At 44.9% G+C, this 22,752-nt stretch overlaps 1 protein-coding gene across 1 annotated transcript in view; it reads left to right on the forward strand.

Annotated features, from left to right (window-relative positions):
• The window catches only part of CAMKMT (calmodulin-lysine N-methyltransferase), a 457,417-nt gene that overhangs the window by 5,686 nt on the left and 428,979 nt on the right, over positions 1–22,752 (forward strand). Inside the window, exon 2 of the mRNA XM_054983651.1 lies at positions 5,069–5,244. Coding sequence (XP_054839626.1) covers positions 5,069–5,244 — 176 coding nt within the window. The remainder of the gene's footprint in view (positions 1–5,068; positions 5,245–22,752) is intronic.

The raw sequence follows: 22,752 nt of genomic DNA on the forward strand, positions 1-22,752 counted from the left end.
TTCTAGTATAGCACAAAAAAGCTCTAGATTTTGCATAGATGTAACTTGGGAAGGTGGAACTGTGGTTTTCAAGGTTTTATACAAGCATGTATGCTGCCGAAGAAGAGAACAGATAAAATAGTAAACTGACAAGCCTATCCAAGTCAACAATACCTGGCTTGTAGTGATGCTGTTCTCACAAAACTTGAAAAACCTAAAAATGTAAGTACCTAATACTACATTAGGTTGAATAGGAAGATAAATGGAGATACAGAGAATTTCTAGCTGGATTTAGCTGAAATTGAGGATATAGCGTTTGTTGGGTTGGCTGCCCAAATTACTTTTGAGTTGTCTAATGATTCAGCTATGTTCTGATAAATTTCAGGCACTATTAGCCATTTTCAGGTGTTATGATTTTTGTGGGCCAGGGGAGATCACACTATGCACAATGTGAGATCAATAAGTGTACTTGCCATTTTGAGTGAATAAGGAAATTTCTTTTTGTGCTTCAGTATATGTGTATTCAAACTGGTTTGTCAAGTTATATGTTCATATGCACCAAAGCAGGAAAATGTGTGCTTTGCTCCTGTCTGAAAATGTCTGGTAACTTCAGGTGAATTGCTGCAGATGAGTTAAAGAACTGCTTTTCTCTCTTTCTTTCTTCCTTTTTTAGAATTAGAAACCAATCTAGGAGCCTTCAACAATAAATCTAGGAGTAATTGTAAATGAATGTTGTTAAAAATAGTCAGAACTTTACTCAAGCTTTATTTTAGATGCAAGAATGAGAGTAATAGTTTCTAAGTAGCTTTTCCCTCTATCCATTATGGAAACTGAAACTGTTCCTGCTGAACACTAGCTACTAGTGCATTTTCTACTGCAGACTATTTAAGAATTTAAGCTCTATAGACCAGTTTTCTCTCTCTCTCTCTCTCTCTCTCTCTCTCTCTCTTGTGTTTTGTCTGTTTCCTTAGTGACCATTCTCATTTGCTTTTCTGGATCATGTGCTGGTTACATTGGTCCCTGGGGCATACTAATTTAGAATGGCTGTATAAGATAAGTTAGCAATCCTTGAAGTTCACTTAGAGGGCATCATGTAAACAGGGATGACTGTCTGTCAACCTTTTCAAAACATTAATGTGTACACCATTCCTGAATAGATTTGTCACCTTTTTCTTTTTGCCCTTGTTTCTAAAATAGCTAAACCTTAGGGCCTTATAAGTAGGCTTGTAAATGTTTCCAGGAGAATGTTTAAAAAATGAAATGGTATTGGATTTTTGTACAATTGATTGTTATAATCTGTGATTTCCAGTTTCTTACTGAAATTTAGGTTATTTGTAATTGGTTTGATCCTAGATCTCTGCTAGATGAGCTGGGCAGTTCATTTCACTTTAGATGGCTGCTGCTAAACTGGAGTGTACGTAGGCATAACTAGTTAGGATCCTGTGTTCTCTTAGTGAGATATGAAAAAGCAGAAGACCCATTCTCCCAGTATGCTTCGCACCCCATTGCCACCTGATCACTCTTGATAATATCTTCAGATTAGCCTTGTAAGGAAGACACAAAATAGAAGCACAGCAGGAAAGGCATACCATTTGGGTATCCGGCTGGCTATTGCTATTTCATTTCATCCCGCCCTTCTTTCAAGGAAAGGATTACAGAAAGCTATAAAGTTCTGTCATGGACTTCTTTCCTCTCTCTCCAAGAATCTCAGGATGGCATTTCCCCATCTCCTCAAAAGAACCCTCTTAATCATATTAGGCAGAGAGAGCGTAATTTGGTCAATAATTTTGAATGAGAGAGGAATTGGAACTAGACCTTCCACTCTAGTGAGTAATACCCTAACCAGACAGCCATAGGGACAGACAAGAGAAAAACACATGATAAGGCCTTTATAGTCTTTCATGACCCCTTTCCTGCTGATCATCTTGGGCTCTGTACTGATTCCTGTGTATTTAGTTGCAGCAGAAATTTTACTGGCATTACGCTCATGGAGGTTGTGGGACTGGGTTCTCCTGCGTGGCATCTCTGCATCTCTCTCACTACACCTCCATCTTCACCCATTTTCACCTCTTTTTTGCCAACAAAGTTACAAAGTGTACTGCTTATGCTGACTTAAATTTAATGACAGCATAATTATATTACTATGCTAGTCTAATACGGAATTGTGTCGTTTAAGGGATTTAGTAGCAATTTTATCCTTGTCCTTTAGTAGCAATTTAAACTAAGTTTGCTTTGGCATCAGTGGCATTTTAAAAAAGGGTTTCATGAAGTGGATTTTTGATTAGCTTTTAGGAAATATTCTGTTGAGTAAAAAGGATATTTTTAGCAGTTCTTGCTTTTTCATAAGTATTAGCACTCCAATTATGATCTAGTTTAATGGTTAATTCAACATAGGGGTATTGTGCCACAGTAGGGATCCCATTCCCCCACTGGAGCTGGGGGATCCCTTGCTCCCAGCCTCTGCCCCCTGCCATCTCTCACCTGGCTGGTGGCGGAGGGAAGGTGTGGGAAACGAGCCTGGGAGTCCTGCAGAGCACTCCCATGTGCTTTGGAGCACTCCCACATCACACGTACGCATGCTCAGAGTCCCTATGTGTGCCCTCATGCCTCCCATGGGTCCCAGGGGACCAGGCAACCTTATGCCACAGCCATCTTAGCTGCATTGCTGCTGTGCTTTTTGCCCCTCCTCCCAAGTTGTTATCCTGTCAGTAATGTTTTGCCATGTAAATATTTTTGTGTGTTTTAATTCTGTTCATTAAGGTAGAGTTTTAAATGTATGTTTGCTATGGAGAAGAAGTGGGGGCTGGATGGGTGAGTGAACTGTTATGATTGGATGGTAGTTTTACCCTGGGGTGGAGTAAACTGCAGTTTATTCAGAGTTGTTCTGCGAAGAGATGGGCACGAACAGCAATGCAAACAAAAAAAAAGCCCATAACAGCCCAATCTGCTGTTCGCGAACAAACTGTTCGTGAGGCCCCATTCTAAATGAACAGGTGGTCGTTGCAAGCCTCATTCATTGCTGTTCGTCAAGCCAGACAGTCTGGCACCTGCAATCAATTCCCTTGGCAACTTAGGCAGGGATTGTCTGAACTCTGTCTGAACTCCTGCTGTTGCCCTGGAAACCTCAATCTAAGCCAAATTTATCTTGATAGGCAGGTCTTCCTTTCAAGTGTGGCGTTCCAAATTTGTTACAAGGGAGCAAAGAGGAGGGGGGAGGAGGGCTCCCAGCTCTGGCTTAGTTTGCATACAGTGGAGAGGGAGAGAGTTGCTGTAGGCATTTTGATAGAGAGAGTGCATTGGAGCTTGAATTTTCTTTGTGTATGGTGGGATAGGGATCTACCTTTTCAAGTTTCAGGGCTACTGCCAGACTCTGGGCCAAGCTATTATTTATTACTGGTACCTTTCTTGGTGTCTGCTCTGGTCAGGTTTCTGGGAGTAGTGCAATAGGGATCTTGACTTGGATGATGGTTGGAGGAGAGCCTGCTGGCCCCCACAAACAGCCAACCACGAACATGTTCGTGAACAGGGCCATGTTCGTGGTTGTTCGTGAGTTCCTGTTCGTGGATGACAATGAACATCATGTTCGGGGTTTTTTTTCTGTTCGTGCTCATCTCTAGTTCTGAGCGAAAGAGTTCAGTGTTTTGCTCAAGTATTTATCAGAGTGGTTTGAGGGAAAGAGGGAGACAGAGTGAAACGCGGTAATTTGAGGAAAATCTGATCCGTTCTTTGCGGAAATTATTAATCTAAAAGGCAATTGGGGAAAAATAATTCTTTGTGGGTGAGTCCATTTAGAAACTTTTGAAGAGCTCTACCTTTCTTGAAACCATTACACTTTTGAACTGCTTTGGAACCAATATGCTTCTGAACTACTCTGAAAATCTCATACATATTTTTTTTTAAAGTAAAAGGTCTATTTCATCAAGTGTAAATGCACAGGAGTTAGCCATGTCAGTCTGTAGTAGAAAAATCAAAAAGAGTCCAGTAGCACCTTTAAGACTAACCAACTTTATTGTAGCATAAGCTTTCGAGAATCACAGTTCTCTTCGGCCCTCCATACATCTGACGAAGAGAACTGTGATTCTCGAAAGCTTATGCTACAATAAAGTTGGTTAGTCTTAAAGATGCTACTGGACTCTTTTTGATCAAGTATAAAGGATCCCGTTTTACCTCACTTCCACCTCCATGCAATGACCATTCTATAATTATACCTAATATAACAAAGCCTTCCTATACTAATGGTCAAACTGTGAGGACTAAGGCAAGAACCTTTTGGGAACACTAAGGAAGTCAGAGAAGCAGAAATATACAAGTCTCATAAAGGGAGCAAAATGCCATCCCATAGCTGCACAAAGCCTTCCAGCTTCACTTGACCACTGCTGTATTTCTTCCCACAAATACTTGTGTGTGACGTTTTGATTCTTAGTTGATGAGACAACACTGCAGCATAATGGGAACCACTGAAATTCATGCTTCTGAATTTCAGCAGTATCCATGTGTCTTAGTTTGGCATCAATGTCATGTTAGTGGAGCTGGCTAAAACAATGTGGTGTCCAATCAGGGACGAGAGAAAGGATAGGAGTTTGTGAGTGATTAGTGTGTCAGCTTCTTGGGGGACAGATATGGTTTGTGTAGCCCCCTCACCGTGTTTGTATGATGAACCCTGTGCATCAACATATAATCTGGGGATAATGAAAATATTAAAGGGAGGAGCAGGATTTCAAAGTAAACATTGCATAATGATGCTGTGTGCTTATAGCTAGAGAGATGCTGGTAAAGGGACAAGGACTATGGACTATACTACTGTGTACCTACTGAGTAGTTTCTGCATTGTTTAATATGTCATGTTAAATTGTTTATGCTTTGTTTCAGCATTCTCTCCAGCTCTGTCAGTTCTGCAATCCATACCCTATTTTGATGTTTTTTGAATATTTGATCATATTGACCTACACTGTGGTTTGAGTATCAATTAGAAAGGTGGGCTATAAATAATGGAATAATGAAACTTCCATTTGTATGATTTTTTTCTAGCATTAAAATTCTGTGCAGTTAAACTAAATAGTAAAGATCTATGTATATTTTAATTTTAAAGGTTCTGAAGAAAAAACACATGAACAGTTTGCAGCTTCAGCAAGTATCAGTAAGGAGATTTGCTTCATTTAATCTCTTCTCAGTAAGAGAAGACTGCAGAAAAGCAACAGAAGATGACTATGGGACATGGGTTCAGTACGAAAGCATTTTTTATCCTCAATACAGTATATCATTAAGGTAAGGTATCAGTCTGGTTTTCCATGTACTTTCTGTCTGATATATGTTACCTGATTCTTGCTTTTCAATTTTTAGTCAGATCAATTTAAAGAATATAAATCTTAAAATTTAGTAAAACCACTATTAATTTGAACTTCCATTTGAATTGTGTTTTGTTTGATTAAGATAACATATATAAATTTATTGTGTAATTAACATTAATGCATATCTATATGTGAGTCTCTCACTTTTATATCATATGTGAATGCTGTTTAATGTAGGAGTTAATTTGGAAATTGAATCTCATCAGGGGTTGCCAGCTCCCCCATGTCTAAAGTGGAGGACAAGGGGGGGTCACTTGGTAGGTGTGGAGCCCTGATCCATTCTTCTGATGCATGTGCAGAGCATGCTCACACTTTGGAGGCCCCGATGATGCACTTCCAGTTGCATTAGGTTTAAAGCAAAGGTGAATTTAGCCTTGTGTATGATCTTTGATCTTTCAGTAAACTTTGAGGTACTATATCCTCCATTCAGGGTTGTGCTTAGGGTTAAGTTTGGATTTGAGGTGGGGGGATACTATCCAGTAAACCTGTACAAGTGCTTAAGCTCTCATCCAGTACCATTACTATTGTTGTTTCCATGGATACCCTTATTGGCCTAAGTATGTTACCAGTGCTGCAATAGTCTTCCCACACTGTTATCTAAAATACAACATGACTTGATTCATACATCATGAGGAGCTATGGTTTATTTAATTAATTGTGGCTAGCGTTACCATTGGAACAGGTCTCTCTACTAACTATAGATCCTTATGGAATATCAAATGAGGATCAAAACCAGTGTTTGATGTTGGTTTGTTAACTACAGTTAGTCTTTGTGGTTTTGTGTGATATACAAACATGGACTTGTTCCTTGGTGTAGCCCCTGTTGCAACAAAGGCAGAGCTACCAACCAAATCTCTGCAGATGTGATGGGAGAAAGAGCACATTTAAATAATTGTTTGTGTGCTGAATCCTTGGTTCAACAAAATTACCATCATTAAAATAGAACATAGTTTTGCATTTGAATCTTACCTGAACTCATATGCGCATTTTAACTCTCTTCCTCATTAGCTACCAACAGTTTGGAATTTTGAGAGAAAGTAGTTTGAGTTGGCTGTTTGAAACAGAGAAATAGCAGACAGGGGGAGGGGTAAGTCCCTGCCAGATCTCTGAATGCATGTTCATAAATGCAGAGGAGTTAGCCATGTCAGTCTGTAGTAGCAAAATCAAAAAGAGTCCAGTAGCACCTTTAAGACTAACCAACTTTATTGTAGCATAAGCTTTTGGGAATCACAGTTCTCTGACAAAGAGAACTGCGATTCTCGAAAGCTTATGCTACAATAAAGTTGGTTAGTCTTAAAGGTGCTACTGGACTCTTTTTGAATGCATGTTGGATGTATGTTTTATGTAGCTATGCTTTAAGGCAGGGATACCCAACCTTTTTGAGCCTGCGAGCACATTTGGAATTCTGACACATTTGGAATTCTGTAGCAACAAAATGGCTGCCACCAAATGGCCACTTAAGCTTACTTTGGGTTACACAGTGAAAATCCTTGTGACGTGGAAGCAGTTTCTGCCAAAGCAATGTTTTTAAAAATCTGCACAGCCGAACAATACTCCAATGGCCAATCAGAAACCATGCTTTGTAAAAGCCCCACCTAGCCCCACCCACTTTCAAAAAACACTTGGCGGGCATCAGGGAAGGTGTTGGTGAGCACACTTGTGCCCATGGGCACCATGTTGGGATCCCCTGCTTTAAGGGCTGTACTAGATGTAATGATGGTGTAATGTACTGGTCAAACTCTAGCTTGCAAGAGAACTCAAGGCTATGCTATCATTGGTTACTAATTACGGATGGCAGCCAATCAGGAGGGCAAGATAAAGACCAATCACTGAGCTGTAAATAAGTTACATTGTATATGGGTTATGCAAACAATGGTATTATAAAATACATGTTCTCTTTGGCTATCAGTATTCTGGGGGCGGAGCTGCTGTATATATATATTGAGGGTTTCTGTTCAGTTTGTGTTGTGTGTGTCATGCTGAATAAAGAGCTGTTGATTTACCTCAAGTCTGAACCCAGTATTTAATACTGGCGATGAGGATGGGATCTCTGATTGGGTGTGCAGCCCCAACATCAGAGCAAAATCACTAACAGGGTGTTTGGGTATGCAGCCCCAAGACCTGAACTGAAATATTAAGCTTGGGTAGGCAACCCCAAGAAATAGAGCAAATCACTTGCCGGCGAGGAATCGTCACCTCACCCATCCAGCATACACTTACTTTGTCCCGAGGACAGACATGGCCGCTAAGGGCCACTTGGAGCCGTTTGACCCAACAGCCAAAGACTGGGAATCATACATTACCCGGTTTGAATTCTACCTTGAGGCAAACAAGATTGACGACACAGATCTCACGAGAGCGACGTTCTTCAGCGTGTGTGGGCGTTCCACATTTGATATAGCGCGGGCACTAGTGGCACCAGCCCCGCTTCAAACTACAGCATTCAACACGATAAAAAACAGACTCAAAGAACACTTCTCACCACAGCCATCAGAAATAGCCAGCAGGCACGCGTTCTACAAGCGCAACCAGGCACAAGGAGAATCCATAGTGGCATTTGTCACAGCCCTCCGACAGGCAGCCCAGCAATGCAATTTCCCTGACCTAGAGATGGCGCTTCGGGACAGGTTAGTGTGTGGGCTGCGGGATGAAAAACTCCAAAGGCGACTGTTCGCGAAGAAAGGGCTGACCTTCAAAACAGCACATGATGAGGCCATCGCTGCTGAAGCAGCAGAACAATCCGCAAAGGAGGTCTGGCAGTCGCACACTCCACTGCCGTCCCGCAGGTCCGAACAGGTACATCGGGTTCGTAGAGGACCTGTCATCATCATGACAAGGAAGAGGTACTGCGAACTAAGTTCCACAACAAGAAATAGGGGGGGCCACCAACATTTCAGGGCACCCCTTGCGCAAGCTGTGGAGGACCTCAATGGAGGAAGTCATGCCGGTTCCGGGGCGCACAATGCCGGAACTGTGGGAAACTGGGACACATCGCTCGCGCCTGTTGCTCCGCAAAGAACCAAGTCGAGTCGCCCAAGTCCAGTCACAAGTCAGCGCCGGGCTACAAAAAGGCATCAACCCGTAAGAGCAACTGCCACACAATCACAATACGCCACGCTGATGTAGCCCAGACCAGTGAGTCATCGGTGCAAGCATTACAACCTCCAAGCAGCAACAAAATAAAGGTGACAGTGAAGATCCAAAACATGCCCTGTGAGATGGAAGTCGACTCAGGGTCAGCGTTATCCATCATCCTTCGCACACACTACAGATGATATGGCGAAAGTCATCCACACCTCATCTTGAATCAGCAGACATGGTGCTGAAAGACTTCCAAGGTCGCCGCGTGCCGATCATGGGCATCGGCACATTCCAAATAAAGTACAAGGACTTTGCTGGCCCACTATGATTAGTGGTAGTTCAAGGCTGCCAACCTAGCTTACTCGGCCTCGACTGGTTTCGACCTCTTGGCATTCTAATCACAGGCGTGCAGCAGCTGTATCGTGAGGAGGTGGCATCAGTATACAGAGAGTTCCCAGCAGTCTTCTACAGGGCTCTTTGCAATTACACAGGGCCGCCTGTCTCATTTGATATAAACCCAGCCATGGCCCCCATCTGCCCGAAGCCTCGCCGAGTTCCATTTGCACTCAAGCCAAAGACAGACGAGGAGCTGGATCGGCTGATCGAACAGGGAATCCTGGAACCAGTTTCTCACGCCAAATGGGAAACTCCCATAGTAACGCCACTAAAACCCAGAATTTGTGCAGACTATAAATGCACAATCAACAAAGCCCTGCAGCAACATGCCTACCCAGTACCGGTCATGAGCTGTCTCCTGGCATCGCTTCAAGGGGGAAAGATTTTTGCCAAGCTTGATCTGGCCCAGGCTTACCAGCAGCTACCCGTGGACACGGCAACGGCCGAAGCCCAAACTATCATGACACACCGGGGGGCTTTCAAGGTTAAAAGGCTACAATTCGGTGTCAACGTCGCCCCAGGAATTTTCCAAGGCATCGTGGAAGGACTTCTATGCGGGATTCCAGGTGTTATTCCGTACTTTGATGATGTCTGAATTGCGGGAGAGTCAGAAGGTGCACTAGCAGAGAGGCTTCGCTGTGTCCTTTGCAAACTACAGGACGCCGGCTTGAAGGTTAAGAGAGAAAAATGCCAGTTCGCTGTTGAGAGTGTGGAGTTCCTGGGATTCCTCATTGACGCAGCCGGTATACATCCCACACCAGCAAAGGGTATGGGCCATTAAAAGTGCACCTCCTCCAGGATCAAAGAAGGAACTACAATCCTTCCTGGGCCTATTAAATTTCTACCACGCCTTCTTGCCACATAAGGCATCAGTCGCAGAGCCCCTGCACCGCCTCCTTGATTCCTCCGCCCCCTGGGGGTGGGGCAGAAAAGAAGCCGCAGTGTTCAAAAAGGTAAAAACACTACTGTCGTCCGAGAGCGTGCTGACACACTTTGATGAGAAAAAACCGATCATACTCGCCTGCGATGCCTCCCCATATGGTATCGGAGCTGTCCTAAGCCACAGAATGCCTACCGGGCATGAAGCGCCCATCGCCTACTTTTCGAGAACTTTGTCGGCTGCGGAACGGAACTATGCCCAAATAGACAAGGAAGCTCTGGGAATTGTAGCTGGAGTAAAAACGTTTCATGATTACCTCTACGGCTGGAAGTTCCTCATCGCAACTGACCACAAACCGCTCCTGGGATTACTCGCTCCAGACAAGCGAACGCCCCAAATCCTTTCGCCCAGAATGCTGTGGTGGACAGTGTTCATGTCTGCCTACTCCTACGAATTACAGCACCGCCTAGGCAAAGCAATGGGACATGCTGACGCCCTGAGCCACCTGCCACTGGCTGACCAGGGGACCGACCCATCTCCAGCTCATCACATCATGCTGCTGGAAGACTTGCCAAGTCCACCGCTCAGAGACTCTGATGTGGTGTCACATGCTGCTAAAGACCGCACCCTCAGCCGCGTTCTCAACTGGAGGGGGTGGCCATCAGGCCAGCTAGCTGAGCAGTTTCAGCCGTTCTTCATTCGACAGCATGAACTCTCAGTACACAAGGGCTGTCTGCTATGGGGAAATAGAGTTGTAATCCCCAGCAAACTGAAACAACAAGTGCTGGAGGCACTACACAGCGGACACCCGGGCATAGTGCGCATGAAGGCAATGGCGCACAGCTATGTCTGGTGGCCAGGCATGGATAGGGCTATCGAGGAATGGGTCCACACCTGTCAGCCGTGCCAGGAAACACGCCCAGCTCCAGCACAAGCCCCAGTACATCCTTGGGAGTCAGCAAGAGCACCCTGGTCGAGACTCCACATTGATTTTGCAGGGCCATTTCAGGGACAAACCTTTCTAATAGTTGTGGTCTCTTATTCAAAGTGGCTAGAAGTTGTCCCTGTCTCCACAATGACTACTGCTGTGGTCATTAGGGCCCTACGTCAGCTGTTTGCAACGCATGGTTTGGCTGACACGGTAGTATCGAATAACGGAACACAATCCACATCAGCTGAGTTCCGGCAGTTCCTGGCCAACAACGGCATCAGGCAAGTCACGTCTGCTCTGTTCCACCCTTCCACCAATGAGCAGGCAGAACGGATGGTGCGGACAACAAAGGACAGCCTTCGGCGAATCAGCCAAGGAGACTGGCAGTTGCGATTGGCTGCGTTCCTGTTGCAGCAACACGTCAGGCCACATTCCACGACAGGCCGTAGCCCCGCTGAGCTACAGATGAACAGGAAGCTCACCGTGACTCTCGACAGACTGCACCCCGACCTATCAGCCGAGGAAAGGCCCCTGCCAGAAGGAGAGGTAAGAACCTTCCAGCCAGGAGATCTCGTATATGCCCGCAACTACAGCGGACGTCTGCCGTGGGTGCCTGTGTCCGTAGACACCGCAACGGGACCAGTATTGTACGCCGTTGTCGCAGCTGATGGCAGGAAACTACAACGACACGGGGACCAGCTACGACGCAGATGGCCGGCTAGGACAACAGGGGCCGAGAGCTTACCAACACCAAGTGTACAGGACACCGTCACTCAAGGAACGGACAGTGAATCTATACCACGGCATGCACCAACATTCAGCCCACAGGCTGCAGAGGCAAGTACTACCCCCGAGAACCGAGCGGATTTAAGTAATGGGCTGACAACCGCACCAACACCGGCTCAATTGCCGGACTCACATTGTCCGTCGCCTCAAATGACCATACGTCGGTCCCAGAGGACTCGGACTCCTCCCAGTCACCTGAAAGACTATATTCGTTAGAAGGTCAGTTTTAACCTAGGGGGGAGGAGTGTAATGTACTGGTCGAACTCTAGCTTGCAAGAGAACTCAAGGCTATGCTATCATTGGTTACTAATTACGGATGGCAGCCAATCAGGAGGGCAAGATAAGATTCGGTTTCGTTTTCTCGGCCATGTCAGACGCTCCTCTCCGCAGGTCCGGGAGGAAACGCCTGAGCAGCTTGACCGGGCGGATGATCTGCGAAGATTAGCCCCCAGGACTCCCAGTGAGGGAGGCAGGGTCCGGGACGCGGCGGGAAGAGCCCCCTGAAATCGATGCGGGGGGTAAATTGCCCGTTTGTCCCTATGGAGGCCGGCAGACGTATGCGGCAGCTTGAGTGCTGCCGGGCCATGGAAAACGGCAAAGAGCAGAACTAGGCGGAAGCTTGTAAGTAAGCAAATCCCTTCTGTTATTACAAGCGCACGCGAAGGAGTGGTGGGATCTGAAGCTAAGAAGGCTCGCTCTTCCCCCTCGTTGAGTTTCAGAATTTGGTTGGCGGTCCCCCCCCCCTAAAATGGCAGCGAAAAAGCAGAGTCCCGCTTTGGGCAAGTCAATTTCGGCTGCCCTGCAGGCGAAAGGAGAGTTGCTCGAAGACTTGGTGAAAAGGTCGGTTATCGAAGCCATAAAGCCCTTTGTTGACAAGCTGAAGGAAACAGATCAAAGGGTGGGCTTAATTGAGAGCGAAGTGAAAACCATCAAGGAAGCAGCGGGGGGGGCAGAGAAGTCTGCCCGGGAAAATGCGTCACTCGTGAGGGCAACGAATAAAGAGTTAAAGCTGGTGGAGAACCAGCTCATCAGGCTACAAGTGGAACGAACACAGACAATTTTGCGCCTCCAGAACGTGAAAGAGGAGGAAAATGAGGATTTATGGGGTCTGGCCTTGGAACTATTGGCGACACCCGCGAGGGCAACTAAAGAAGAGGTAAAAAGCGCCATTTTGGAAGTCCGTCGGGCTTCTTCAAAATATGCAACGAAGCGTCAGCTGCCTCGTGAGGTCATCATCGAGTTTTCATCTAAAAGGATCCGAGACACTATCCTATACAACTCATATAATGCGGATCTGGATTTTCTGGGTAATAAAGTCAAGATACTGAAGGACGTCCCATTTTTAGTTCGGAAAAGAAGATTTAAGTATAAAAAGCTCGCAGCTCTTCTGAGGGAACGTGGAATAAAGTACAAATGGCTATTTCCGGAAGGTATTTGGTTCAGTTACAAAGATCAAGTTTACAAGATAACATCAGAAGATCAATTAAGGGATTTTGAGGACAAAAATCAAGAATTTCAGCAAGACACCAAGCGAGAAGAAAAGGCGAAGTCTGAAGCGGGGGGGGGGGAGGGAACGAGCACTGCGGCTGCAGTTGCTCAGAGAGAATTGCGTCCGAGGCCCAGGGGGGGGGGAGGAAGACTTAATTTGAATTGTAATTTGTATTTTGCAAGGTCAGCCACTCCATCAATATCATACAAAGTTTTAATTCTTTAATAATGGCAGTATGAAGGGAAAGCATTATGTGTAGTGTAGTATTGTTATATGTTGCTGTTTTTTTTTTCTTTCCTTCCCCTGCCCCACTTCTCTCCCTTTGTATTGTTAGTCAATGTAGTTAATAAAAAAATAAAAAATCTTAAAAAAAAAGGAGGGCAAGATAAAGACCAATCACTGAGCTGTAAATAAGTTACATTGTATATGGGTTATGCAAACAATGGTATTATAAAATACATGTTCTCATTGGCTATCAGTATTCTGGGGGCGGAGCTGCTGTATATATATATTGAGGGTTTCTGTTCAGTTTGTGTTGTGTGTCATGCTGAATAAAGAGCTGTTGATTTACCTCAAGTCTGAACCCACTATTTAATAGATGGTATACTCAAGTCTTCGTTTTCAGCCCCCCCCCCCCACCTCGGTTTTGCCCCAGCAGAGGAAAGTGGCTTGGAGAAGAGTTGTGTATGTGTGTAATGGTAGATGGTCCAACAGTCTCCCTGTCTGCTACTTTTTTGCCTGAAATCTCCTACTGCCACCTCCGCTTGTTTACAGATGTTTGATGGCAACCTGCTTTTGAAGACATAGGACACTGCTATTGCAGGTAATTCTGCTTTTAGGCACTAGGAGAATTGCAATCTCCTCTCTGATCTTCTTAGCTTCGTGGCCTGTTGTGGTAGTGCTGTTCATTAAATATTGTAGTTTTCTTTCTTAGTGACCTGGTTATCAGAAAATGTTAGAATACATTGGCTGCCCAGATAGAGGGATGCTTCCAGTAAGGAGAATTCGAGCATGCTGTGGGAATCGCACAGAAATCTGTGATGTAACAGTTACAGGCATGAAGCAGCTTTAAAACTCTGCAGAAACCATTACAAGATTTTGACTGTCTCATCAAAGCACTGCAATGGGTTACCAAAGTTAGTTTATAGCTTTTTCCCATCATGTTTTTTTTTATTTCATACACATCTAAACCTGGCACTTCCTAGCAAGAAAACAGCAGCCTCTACATCCTGAAGGTTATACTTTTCTAAACCCCCCTTGTTAGACCTGCTATGGGTGAAGTGTTGCCTGTTTCTGGCCTAGAGTATTCTGAAAGGCCTGGCTTAGGGAATCCATAAAATTTTGAAATCATCAAATTGGTCCTTAAATTAGAGTCTCTTAATAGAATGGAACTTGTATAACAAGCAACATTCTTTAATGCAGGCATATCAGTAAAGAAAGTGATTTATCTTAAAACACCAACTAGGTTTTTGGTCCTAAAGCCAATTCATATCAGTCTTAAGTCTAAAGCCCAGGAAGTATTTTTTTAAAAATATTTAACAATGCTGAGAAAGTCTTAAGAAAAATATTGTTCACTGAGCAGTGAGAAGTTCCAGGAATAGTGCATTTCTGGCTTGCTTTCCTTTGGAAGACTGCCCTGAAGAATTCAAACATTTTGTAGTATTGACTTTGTTTACAGTTACAGAAAGATCTGCCTCCTCTAAGTGCTTCAGCCAAGGCTTAAACCACACAATGTCATTTTAAATTTTTAACAACAAAACCCCTCTTAAACTTGCTGTGGGGACCAAATCCTTCCATGGACTGTGGTGCAGGGAGATAAGGGGCTTCTGACTCCCACCCCTCACCATTTTCAGGAGGTGAAATTGGTACATAGCTCTTGAAAATAGTATGGGGGGAGGAGAGAGAGCAGCCCCTTCATCTCCACCCATTTTGTGGTCCACTGCAAGACTGGGATCCCATATGAATTTTAAAACGTTTTTTTAAAGGCTTTTAAACTGGTTTTGCATCCTTGTGGTGGACTCAGAGATGTGGTATCATGTAGTTTGACTTCAACTTTCAGCTTTTCCTCTTTGTTTCTCTCCTCCTAGAACCTAACCTGCTTTTTTTCAGACATTCACTGACAGAGACATAGCCCCCTCCCTTCACTTGGGAGGGGCTTCTTTCAAGGGCAGTGCCATATTCTAACAATAAAGACACACTGAGGAGATTTAATTTTAATTTAATTTATTCAATTTATACTCTGCCCTCCCCACACCAGCAGGCTCAGGGTGGATCACAACAAGGCTTAAAACACATTACACAGTTCAAACCATTAATACCATTAAAAACATAAAATACTACATACCACAGTTTAAAATACCACATCTATATACATATAGAAACAAGAAACATAGCAGCACATAATCTGGACAATCACCTTTTCACCATCTCCAAAGCGTTTTTACCAGAAAAATATGTGGGAGATGGAAGATGTCATTGGACGGGAGGGCATATACTTTATTCCCCCTGACTGGGGGGGGGGCACTGCCTAGCATCAACCGTATGCCTGGCGGAACAGCTCCGTCTTACAGGCCCGACAAAATGCTAACAAATCTTGCCAGTCCCTAGTCTCATAAGACACAGCGTTCCACCAGGCTGGGGCCAGGACCGAAAAAGCCCTTGCCCTGGTCGATGCCAGGAGGGCCTCCCTAGGGCCAGGGATCTTTAATAGATGTTTATTGCTCGAGCTAAGAGTCTTCTGGGGCTCATATGGGGAGAGGCGGTCCCGCAGATATGTCAGTCCCAGTCCACATAGGGCTTTATAGGTTAGTACCAAAACCTTAAACCTGATTTGGTACTCCACTGATAACCAGTGCAGCTGGCGCAATACCCGTGTTATATGCCCCCATATCAGTGTTCTGGTGATGACCCACGCCGCCGCATTCTGTACCAGCTCTAACCGCCGGATCAGGTTCAGATATAAATAGTAATTAAGAAATGTTGTAGTGACCCTGGACTTCCTTGGTGGTCTCCTATCCAAGTACTAACTAGGGCTGACCCTGCTTAGCTTTCAAGATCTGATGTGATTAGGCTAGCCTGGGACATCCAGATGTAAAAAAATAACAGGTCTTCACGTTGTGATTGGATAGTTTGTGAAAGGCACTTTATTAAAATAAAAAATAAAAGACACTATGGCCTTTGGAAGAAAACCCAGGTGGAGACAGAACAAATCCTGATGCCACAGAAAGCTTTCCTTATCAAGGAAGATACAAGGCAATTACAGTGTTCAGACTAGAATAGAATATAAAGGCATTGACCATATATGGAGATCCTTCTAACTATGTACATATGGAAATATAATCTGTCTAGAAGGGCAGTATATAAGCACACTGTTGTTGAAATAACCACATAGGCTTGTGGATAATAGTAATTGTCCTGTGCTTATACACTGCCCTTCTGGACAGATCAGTGCCACACTCAGAGCAGTGAACAAAGTCAGTGTTGTATTATCCGCACAATACATCGGGGGAGCTGGGGCTGAAAGGAGCGGCTTGCCCAAGACCACCTACTGAGCTCATGGCAGTAATGGAATTCGAACTAGCAGAGTGCTGATTTGCAGTCCAACCACTTAACCATTGTGCTTTAGCAGCTGTAGATAAATCTGCTGTAGATACTGTCATGACCCCATCTGACCAGTTCTCTGACCCAGCCAGTGACTCAGACCTGGAGTGCTCAGAGGAAAAGCCTGAGAACCAGCAGGGCCAGGATAGGCCTTGGGCTGCAAAGGCCCTGGCCAACCATGCCCCAGCAGCATCTGAGACCACCCTACCAGGACCTGCCAGCAAGTCCTTGCTGCATGCCTCAGAGACCACCACTTGGCCCCTGACAGGCTGAACATGAACCAGGGCCCATAGCCCCTCCAGATTGCCTCCCACACCACAGATACAGTGTGGCAAAGGGCCCACACAGAGGTGGCACAGAGGAGATGAAGTGCAAACCTGGCAGTGCGCTACCTCCCTGCAGACTCAGAACAGGACTCTGGCGAAGATACTTCCTTGCAGGACCATGGCCAGAGCAAAGCAGAGCCTCCTGAGTTATAACTCCTGGGCTTTTTCTATGTGGGTGATACAGGACAGCCGCTCCAGGTAGACATTTTTGTTTAGGGTCTACAAGCCCCTCCTCTCTATGGTCCAAACCGGAGAGCCCCATGCAGGCTGACCCAAAGCTGGGAGGCAAAGGCCAGCACCAGCAGGGCAAACCAACACAATGCAATAACAATGTTACAATGTTATAATACCATTAATATTCTTCACAAAAAAAGTGCATCCTAATAGTACAATGATGGTTCATTTGTATTGTGATTATATGGATCTCTTTTAGGTTTCTGTGCCATGTTGGGGGTTTTTTTGCTTTCATTTCTCTTTTGTTTGCTTTCCCTACTGCTAATGCCTTAGTGCTGGGTGCTTTTGGTCATCATAATGTCGTAATGTAATAACATGACTGAGCATAGACAACATTTTTTTAAAAAGGGTGGTGGTGATGTGACGGCACTGGCAATGCCGACAGTGATGCCAATGAGGACATCCACATTTCACCACATACCCCTCTTTATTTCATTGCTGTGTGGCCAAAAAATGGCACCTACACCAGGATTAAAAGCATTGTGCAGAAAGATACATGGCCAAATGAATCTGATCCTTGAGAAGAAAGCTCTCAAAGAGACGAGTAAATTGCCAGTTCCAGAAAGCCCCTGCTGGCAGACTCAGCTGAGCCAAATCACCTCCTAGCCTATTTAGGCTGAGGCTTGGCAGAGCTTCTGTGCTGGATCAATTGGTTGACTTCATGCAGACCTTGTATTCTAGCTCCAGGCTCCAAGTTCCCTTGTAGGCCAGCCAGCCAATCAACCAACTCCCGAGGAGACTATCCAACAAGTATTTGTCCAGCTGCTCCTTGAAGACTGCTAATGAGGGGGAACCCACCACATCCCTAGGCAGTAGATTCCACTGATGGATTACTCTTAATGTGAAGAAGTTTTAACTACTATCCAGCCAGTATCTTTCCTTCTGTAGTTTAAACCTATTCTTTTGAATCCTACCCTCTGTTGCCAACAGGAACAGCTCCCTTCTCTCTAAGTGTTAGCATTTTAAATACTTAAATGCGTGCGCTGCACTTAAGATGTTTTATAAACTGTAATTTATTCTTATGCTACCAGTGTTTTATTTTTATGTATCTTAATTGTTGTGATCCTCTTTGAGCCTGTTTGTGTGGAGAGCAGACAATAAATTCAATAAATAAATTAATTAATTAAAGAGAGCAATAATGTCTCCTTTCATCTTCCTCTTCTCCAAACTGAATATCTCCAGGTCCCCCAGTCTTTCCTTAAAGGGCTTGGTCTCTAGGCCCCTGATCATCATGGTTGCTCTCCTCTGTACCCATTCCAGTTTGTCTACATTCTTTTTGAAATGAGGCCTCCAGAACTGCATACAATACTACAGGCGAGGTCTGACAAACACGGTATATAGTGGGACAATGACATCCTGTGATTTGGATGTTATGCCTCTGTTGATACACCCCAAGACTGCATTTGCCTTTTCTGCTGTTGCATCATACTGACTGCTCATATTTAGCTTTCCATCCACCTTTATCTCAAGATCTTGTTCATACATGCTGCTACCCAAAAGTGTATCCCTCATTCAGTATGCTTGCTTTGTCTTTTTGTTGCCCAAGTGGAGAACCTGGCACTTATCCATATTAAGTCACATCTTTTTCAAATCTGCCCACTTCCCCAACGTGTTTGAATTCTATCCCTATCTTCGAGGGTGTTTTCTACTTCTTCCAGTTTGGTGTCATTTGCAGATTTAATTAGTAACCCTTTCATACCCTCGTCCAGATCATTTATAAAAATATTGAAAAACACTGGACCCAGAAAGAACTGAACCTTGTGACACTCCACTGGACATCTCCCTCCAATCGGACATGATGCTATTAACAACTACTCTTGGGTACAGTTATCCAACTGATTCCCTATCCATCCAACCAATTCAGGTGAGAAGTTGGTCTGGATTTGTGTCTTTTTTATGTTTCCCAAGACTGGATTTGTCTTTGTTTTATGCTTCACAAGACCCAGATGAGAGGTGAGTCAGGATTTTTGTTTAGTGCTTATTGGCTTTGGGTGCTTTGCTGTCTGTTGATTCATTGGTTCCTTTGCTTTTTGGTTGGAGAGATGTGCTTGAGGGATTCGTAGTGTGTTGAGTAGGAGGAGATGTAGTGGTGGAGGAAGAGCAGGCTAGATAAAAGGAAGGGACAACAGACATCTGTATGCTCTTGCCCTTTCTGGCTCTTCTTCCAGCAGAAGCCATGTTGGTAACCATATCAACAACCTGCTAGGCTATAAAATCCTATTGCTAAATGCCAGGTCAGTTGCAGCAAAAAACAGCAGCCATCTAGGAGTTAATCCTGGATGAGAGGGCTAACCTGATATATATCACTGAGAGTTGGCTAGGGGAGGGGTTAACCTCTCCCAACTGTGTCCCTAGGGTATTTGGTGATACAGCAGCCTAGGTCTGGTGGGCGTGGAGGTGATGCCATTGTAGTCTATAAAAACTTTGTTGCCGCATCCTGGTTTTGAGACTATGTACCTAATATTAGGACTGAGATACAGGATTGGGATTCTGTTGGTGTACTGCCCACCCTGCTACCTAACTGTTTCTCTGCCTTAGCTGACAAGGGTGATCTTGAGGGTAGTGTTGAGGACCCCTGGACTGGTTATCCTAGAGGAGTACAACATTCATGCCAAGGCTGTCTTGTCAGGAACGGCTCAGAATTAGCCTCCACGACAGCCGTGGGCTTGTCTCAGGTAATAACTGGTCCTATACATTGTGCAGGTCACACTCTTGATCTCATATTTTGTTTTGGGATGAATGAAGTCTGATGTTGGAGGAATTGATGACAGTTCCGTTGTCACGGGCAGATTACCATTTGCGTGCATTTAGACTTTCAGGGATACCAAGACTCTGTAGGGATGAGAAATTTATTAAGATGATCTGCCCCAGAGCCAAATGGATCCAAATGGCTTTCTGATAGCTCTAGGGGATTTCCAGTAGATGTGTCTGGTGCTTCTGTTGATGCCCTGGTTGACTTTTGGAATGAAGGTATTACATGGGTGGTTGACCTGATTGCTCACACATGCTCCCTCTCAGATGTTAGAGCTCAGGTAGCTCCTTGGTTTATCGAGAGGCTGCAGGTGATGAAAATATAAGGGAGACTGCTAGAGCAACAGTAGAGGAAGATGGGACAAATCTAATAAGACATGGGCAAAGACTCATTTTAAAGCATACCCTGTGGTGGGAATGGAAGTCAACCCCCACCCTTTCCATCACCATTGCATCTCTACAGTGTAAGCGAGTGGAGCACTTCTGAGTGGTCAGAGGCCTTTTGGCATCTGGCCTGCGGGAGAAGGTGATTTGCTCAATGGTCTGCTGTGACTGTTTTGCTCAGCAATTTGCAGATAAAATCTATCATAGCTGTACTGACTTTGGACTGTATATTAGCAGTGATGGTCAGAAAATGCTAGGGTAGTGACTTGTCCAGTTGTACTTTTCAATCAATTCATTCTGAGAATATGGACTGGATCCTTGGAAGTTTGGGCTGCATATATGACCCTTGCCCTTCCTGGCCAGGTAAATCTGCTTGGATGTGAGTCAGGGTGACTAACTGCATCTGAGAGGTAGTTAAGGATTCTTTGAGATGGGTAGAGGTTGCCCCAGCCTTGAAATAGGCTGTGGTGCATCCACTGCTAAATAAGTCTACCTTGGACCCGAGCTCTCAATAACTATCCACTAGTCTCATTTCATTCTTGAATAAGGTGATTGAATGGGTGGTGTCTGGTCAGCTTTAGGCTTTCCTGGATGAAGTGACTTGTTTGTATCCTTTCTAGGGGTCTGCAATTCAAGTTTCCAGTTTGGGATAAATACTCAAATCAGACCCAATTTGTAAAGATTCGGGATTTCCAAATCGGGCCCAGCATGCTGGCCCCCATTTGGAAATGCTGAATCAAAGCTTCCCAAAGCAATTTGGGTTGCTTTGAGAAGCTTCGGGGTGCTTTCAGACTTCGTGGCTGGTTCTAGCTGACCAGCAGAGGAGGATCACCCAGCGGGCCAGCTGAAGTTAAAAGGGTCCTTTCCCTACCGCTTGCTAGTGGCAGGGAAAAGGGTCCTTTCTGCTCTTCAACTTGCCTCCCGGTGGGATCCCCCCCACGGGCCAGTTCAAGTTTAAAGGGCCCTTTCCCTGCTGCTTGCAAATGGCAGGGAGAGGGCCCTTTCCATGCTTCAGCTGGCCACGAGGGGGGGAATCCCCTGGTGGGCTGGCTGAAGTTTAAAGGGTTCTTTCTGTGCTTCATCTGGCCAACTGAAGTTTAAAGGGCCCTTTCCCTGCTTCTTGCAAGTGGCAGGGAAAGAGCCCTTTAAACTTCAGCTGTCCCGCAGTCCTGAAACAGCCTTGGTCACCCAGGTGGACGAGCGGTGCTGGGAGATGGATCATTGATCAAGGCATCCTTCTAGATTACCTTTCTGGGCTAGGATTTGGAGTCCATCAGGGTGATAGCCCTGAGGGACTGCTCCACAGCCTCCTTGGCTTTTGCCCTGTAGAATCCCACATGGCACTATCTTGTCCCTTAATATCTACATGAAACCACTTGGTGAGTCTTCTGAAGATTTGGGATGGGTTGTCACCCATATGCAGATGACGCACAGCTTAGTCTCATGTTTTCAGCTGATTCTGGGTTGTAGAAACCCTGGAATGGTACCTGGAGGCAGTTTTGGAGAGGTTGCAGGCTAATATACTGAAGCTTAATCCTAACTAGACACAAGTACTACTAGTGAGCAGAAAGTTTGATTCAGGATTTAAAGTGTCACCCGTTCTGGATGGGGTTGCACTTCCTTGAAGGAACAGGGCCATATTCTGGGGGCACTCTTGAACCCAGGCCTAGTGCTGGGTAAGCAGGTGGCAGCTGTAACCAAGAGTGCTTTTTACCAGTTTTGTCTGGTTAGTCAGTTGGGACCTTTTCTGGGCAGAAAAGATATGGCCTGTGCGGTGCATGCCCTGATTACATCTATTGCAATGAACTTTAGGTGGGGCTGCCATTCAAAAGTATTTAGAAACGTAAGTTAGTGCAGAATGCTTCTGTCAGGATGTTGACTGGTATGGGTTTAGGGATCATATCATTCTCATATTGACCAATCTGGCTCCCAGTTTGTTTCTAGGCACAGTTCACAGTGTTGATGTTGACCTTTTATAGCCCTATATGGTTTGGGACCAACAAACTTGAAGTACTGCCTACTCCCTTATGAACCTACCCAACCACTGTGGTCATCTTTGGAGGCTCTGTTTGGGTGCCCCTGCCTTCTGAGGTTAGGCAGATAGCAACTCAGGAGAGGGCCCTCTTAATTGTGGCACCAAAACTCTGAAACTCTCTCCCTATGGAGACTCATCTGTCCTTTTCTGGTTTTAATGATGTGTTTTTTGTTAGTTTTAATGTTTTTTTAAGATGCAATTTTATTATTATGCATGTTTTTAATGTATTAGGCACTTCACTGGCCCTTATGATGGCAGAAAGGTGAGGCATAAGTTTTGTATAAAAATGTTGGCGGCAATGAGAGAGATTTGTGATAGAACTAATTCATGCTGGGCATGAAATGACTTAGAGAACAGCTCTGTCCTGTCCTTCCCTTGAGTCTTCAGGTATATACTATGTACCCAGAGTAAAGATGTGTCTCTGGTGACCACAAATAATAACTGAACCCTGGCAGAGTTATGGACCCCTGCCTTGAAATTTGCCTTATGTGATACAGCCAGTTTCTCATCCAAGAAGTTTTGTTCAATGGCT

This window comes from Eublepharis macularius, chromosome 1, assembly GCF_028583425.1.
Source record: "Eublepharis macularius isolate TG4126 chromosome 1, MPM_Emac_v1.0, whole genome shotgun sequence".
NCBI classification, from domain to species: Eukaryota; Metazoa; Chordata; class Lepidosauria; order Squamata; family Eublepharidae; genus Eublepharis; species Eublepharis macularius.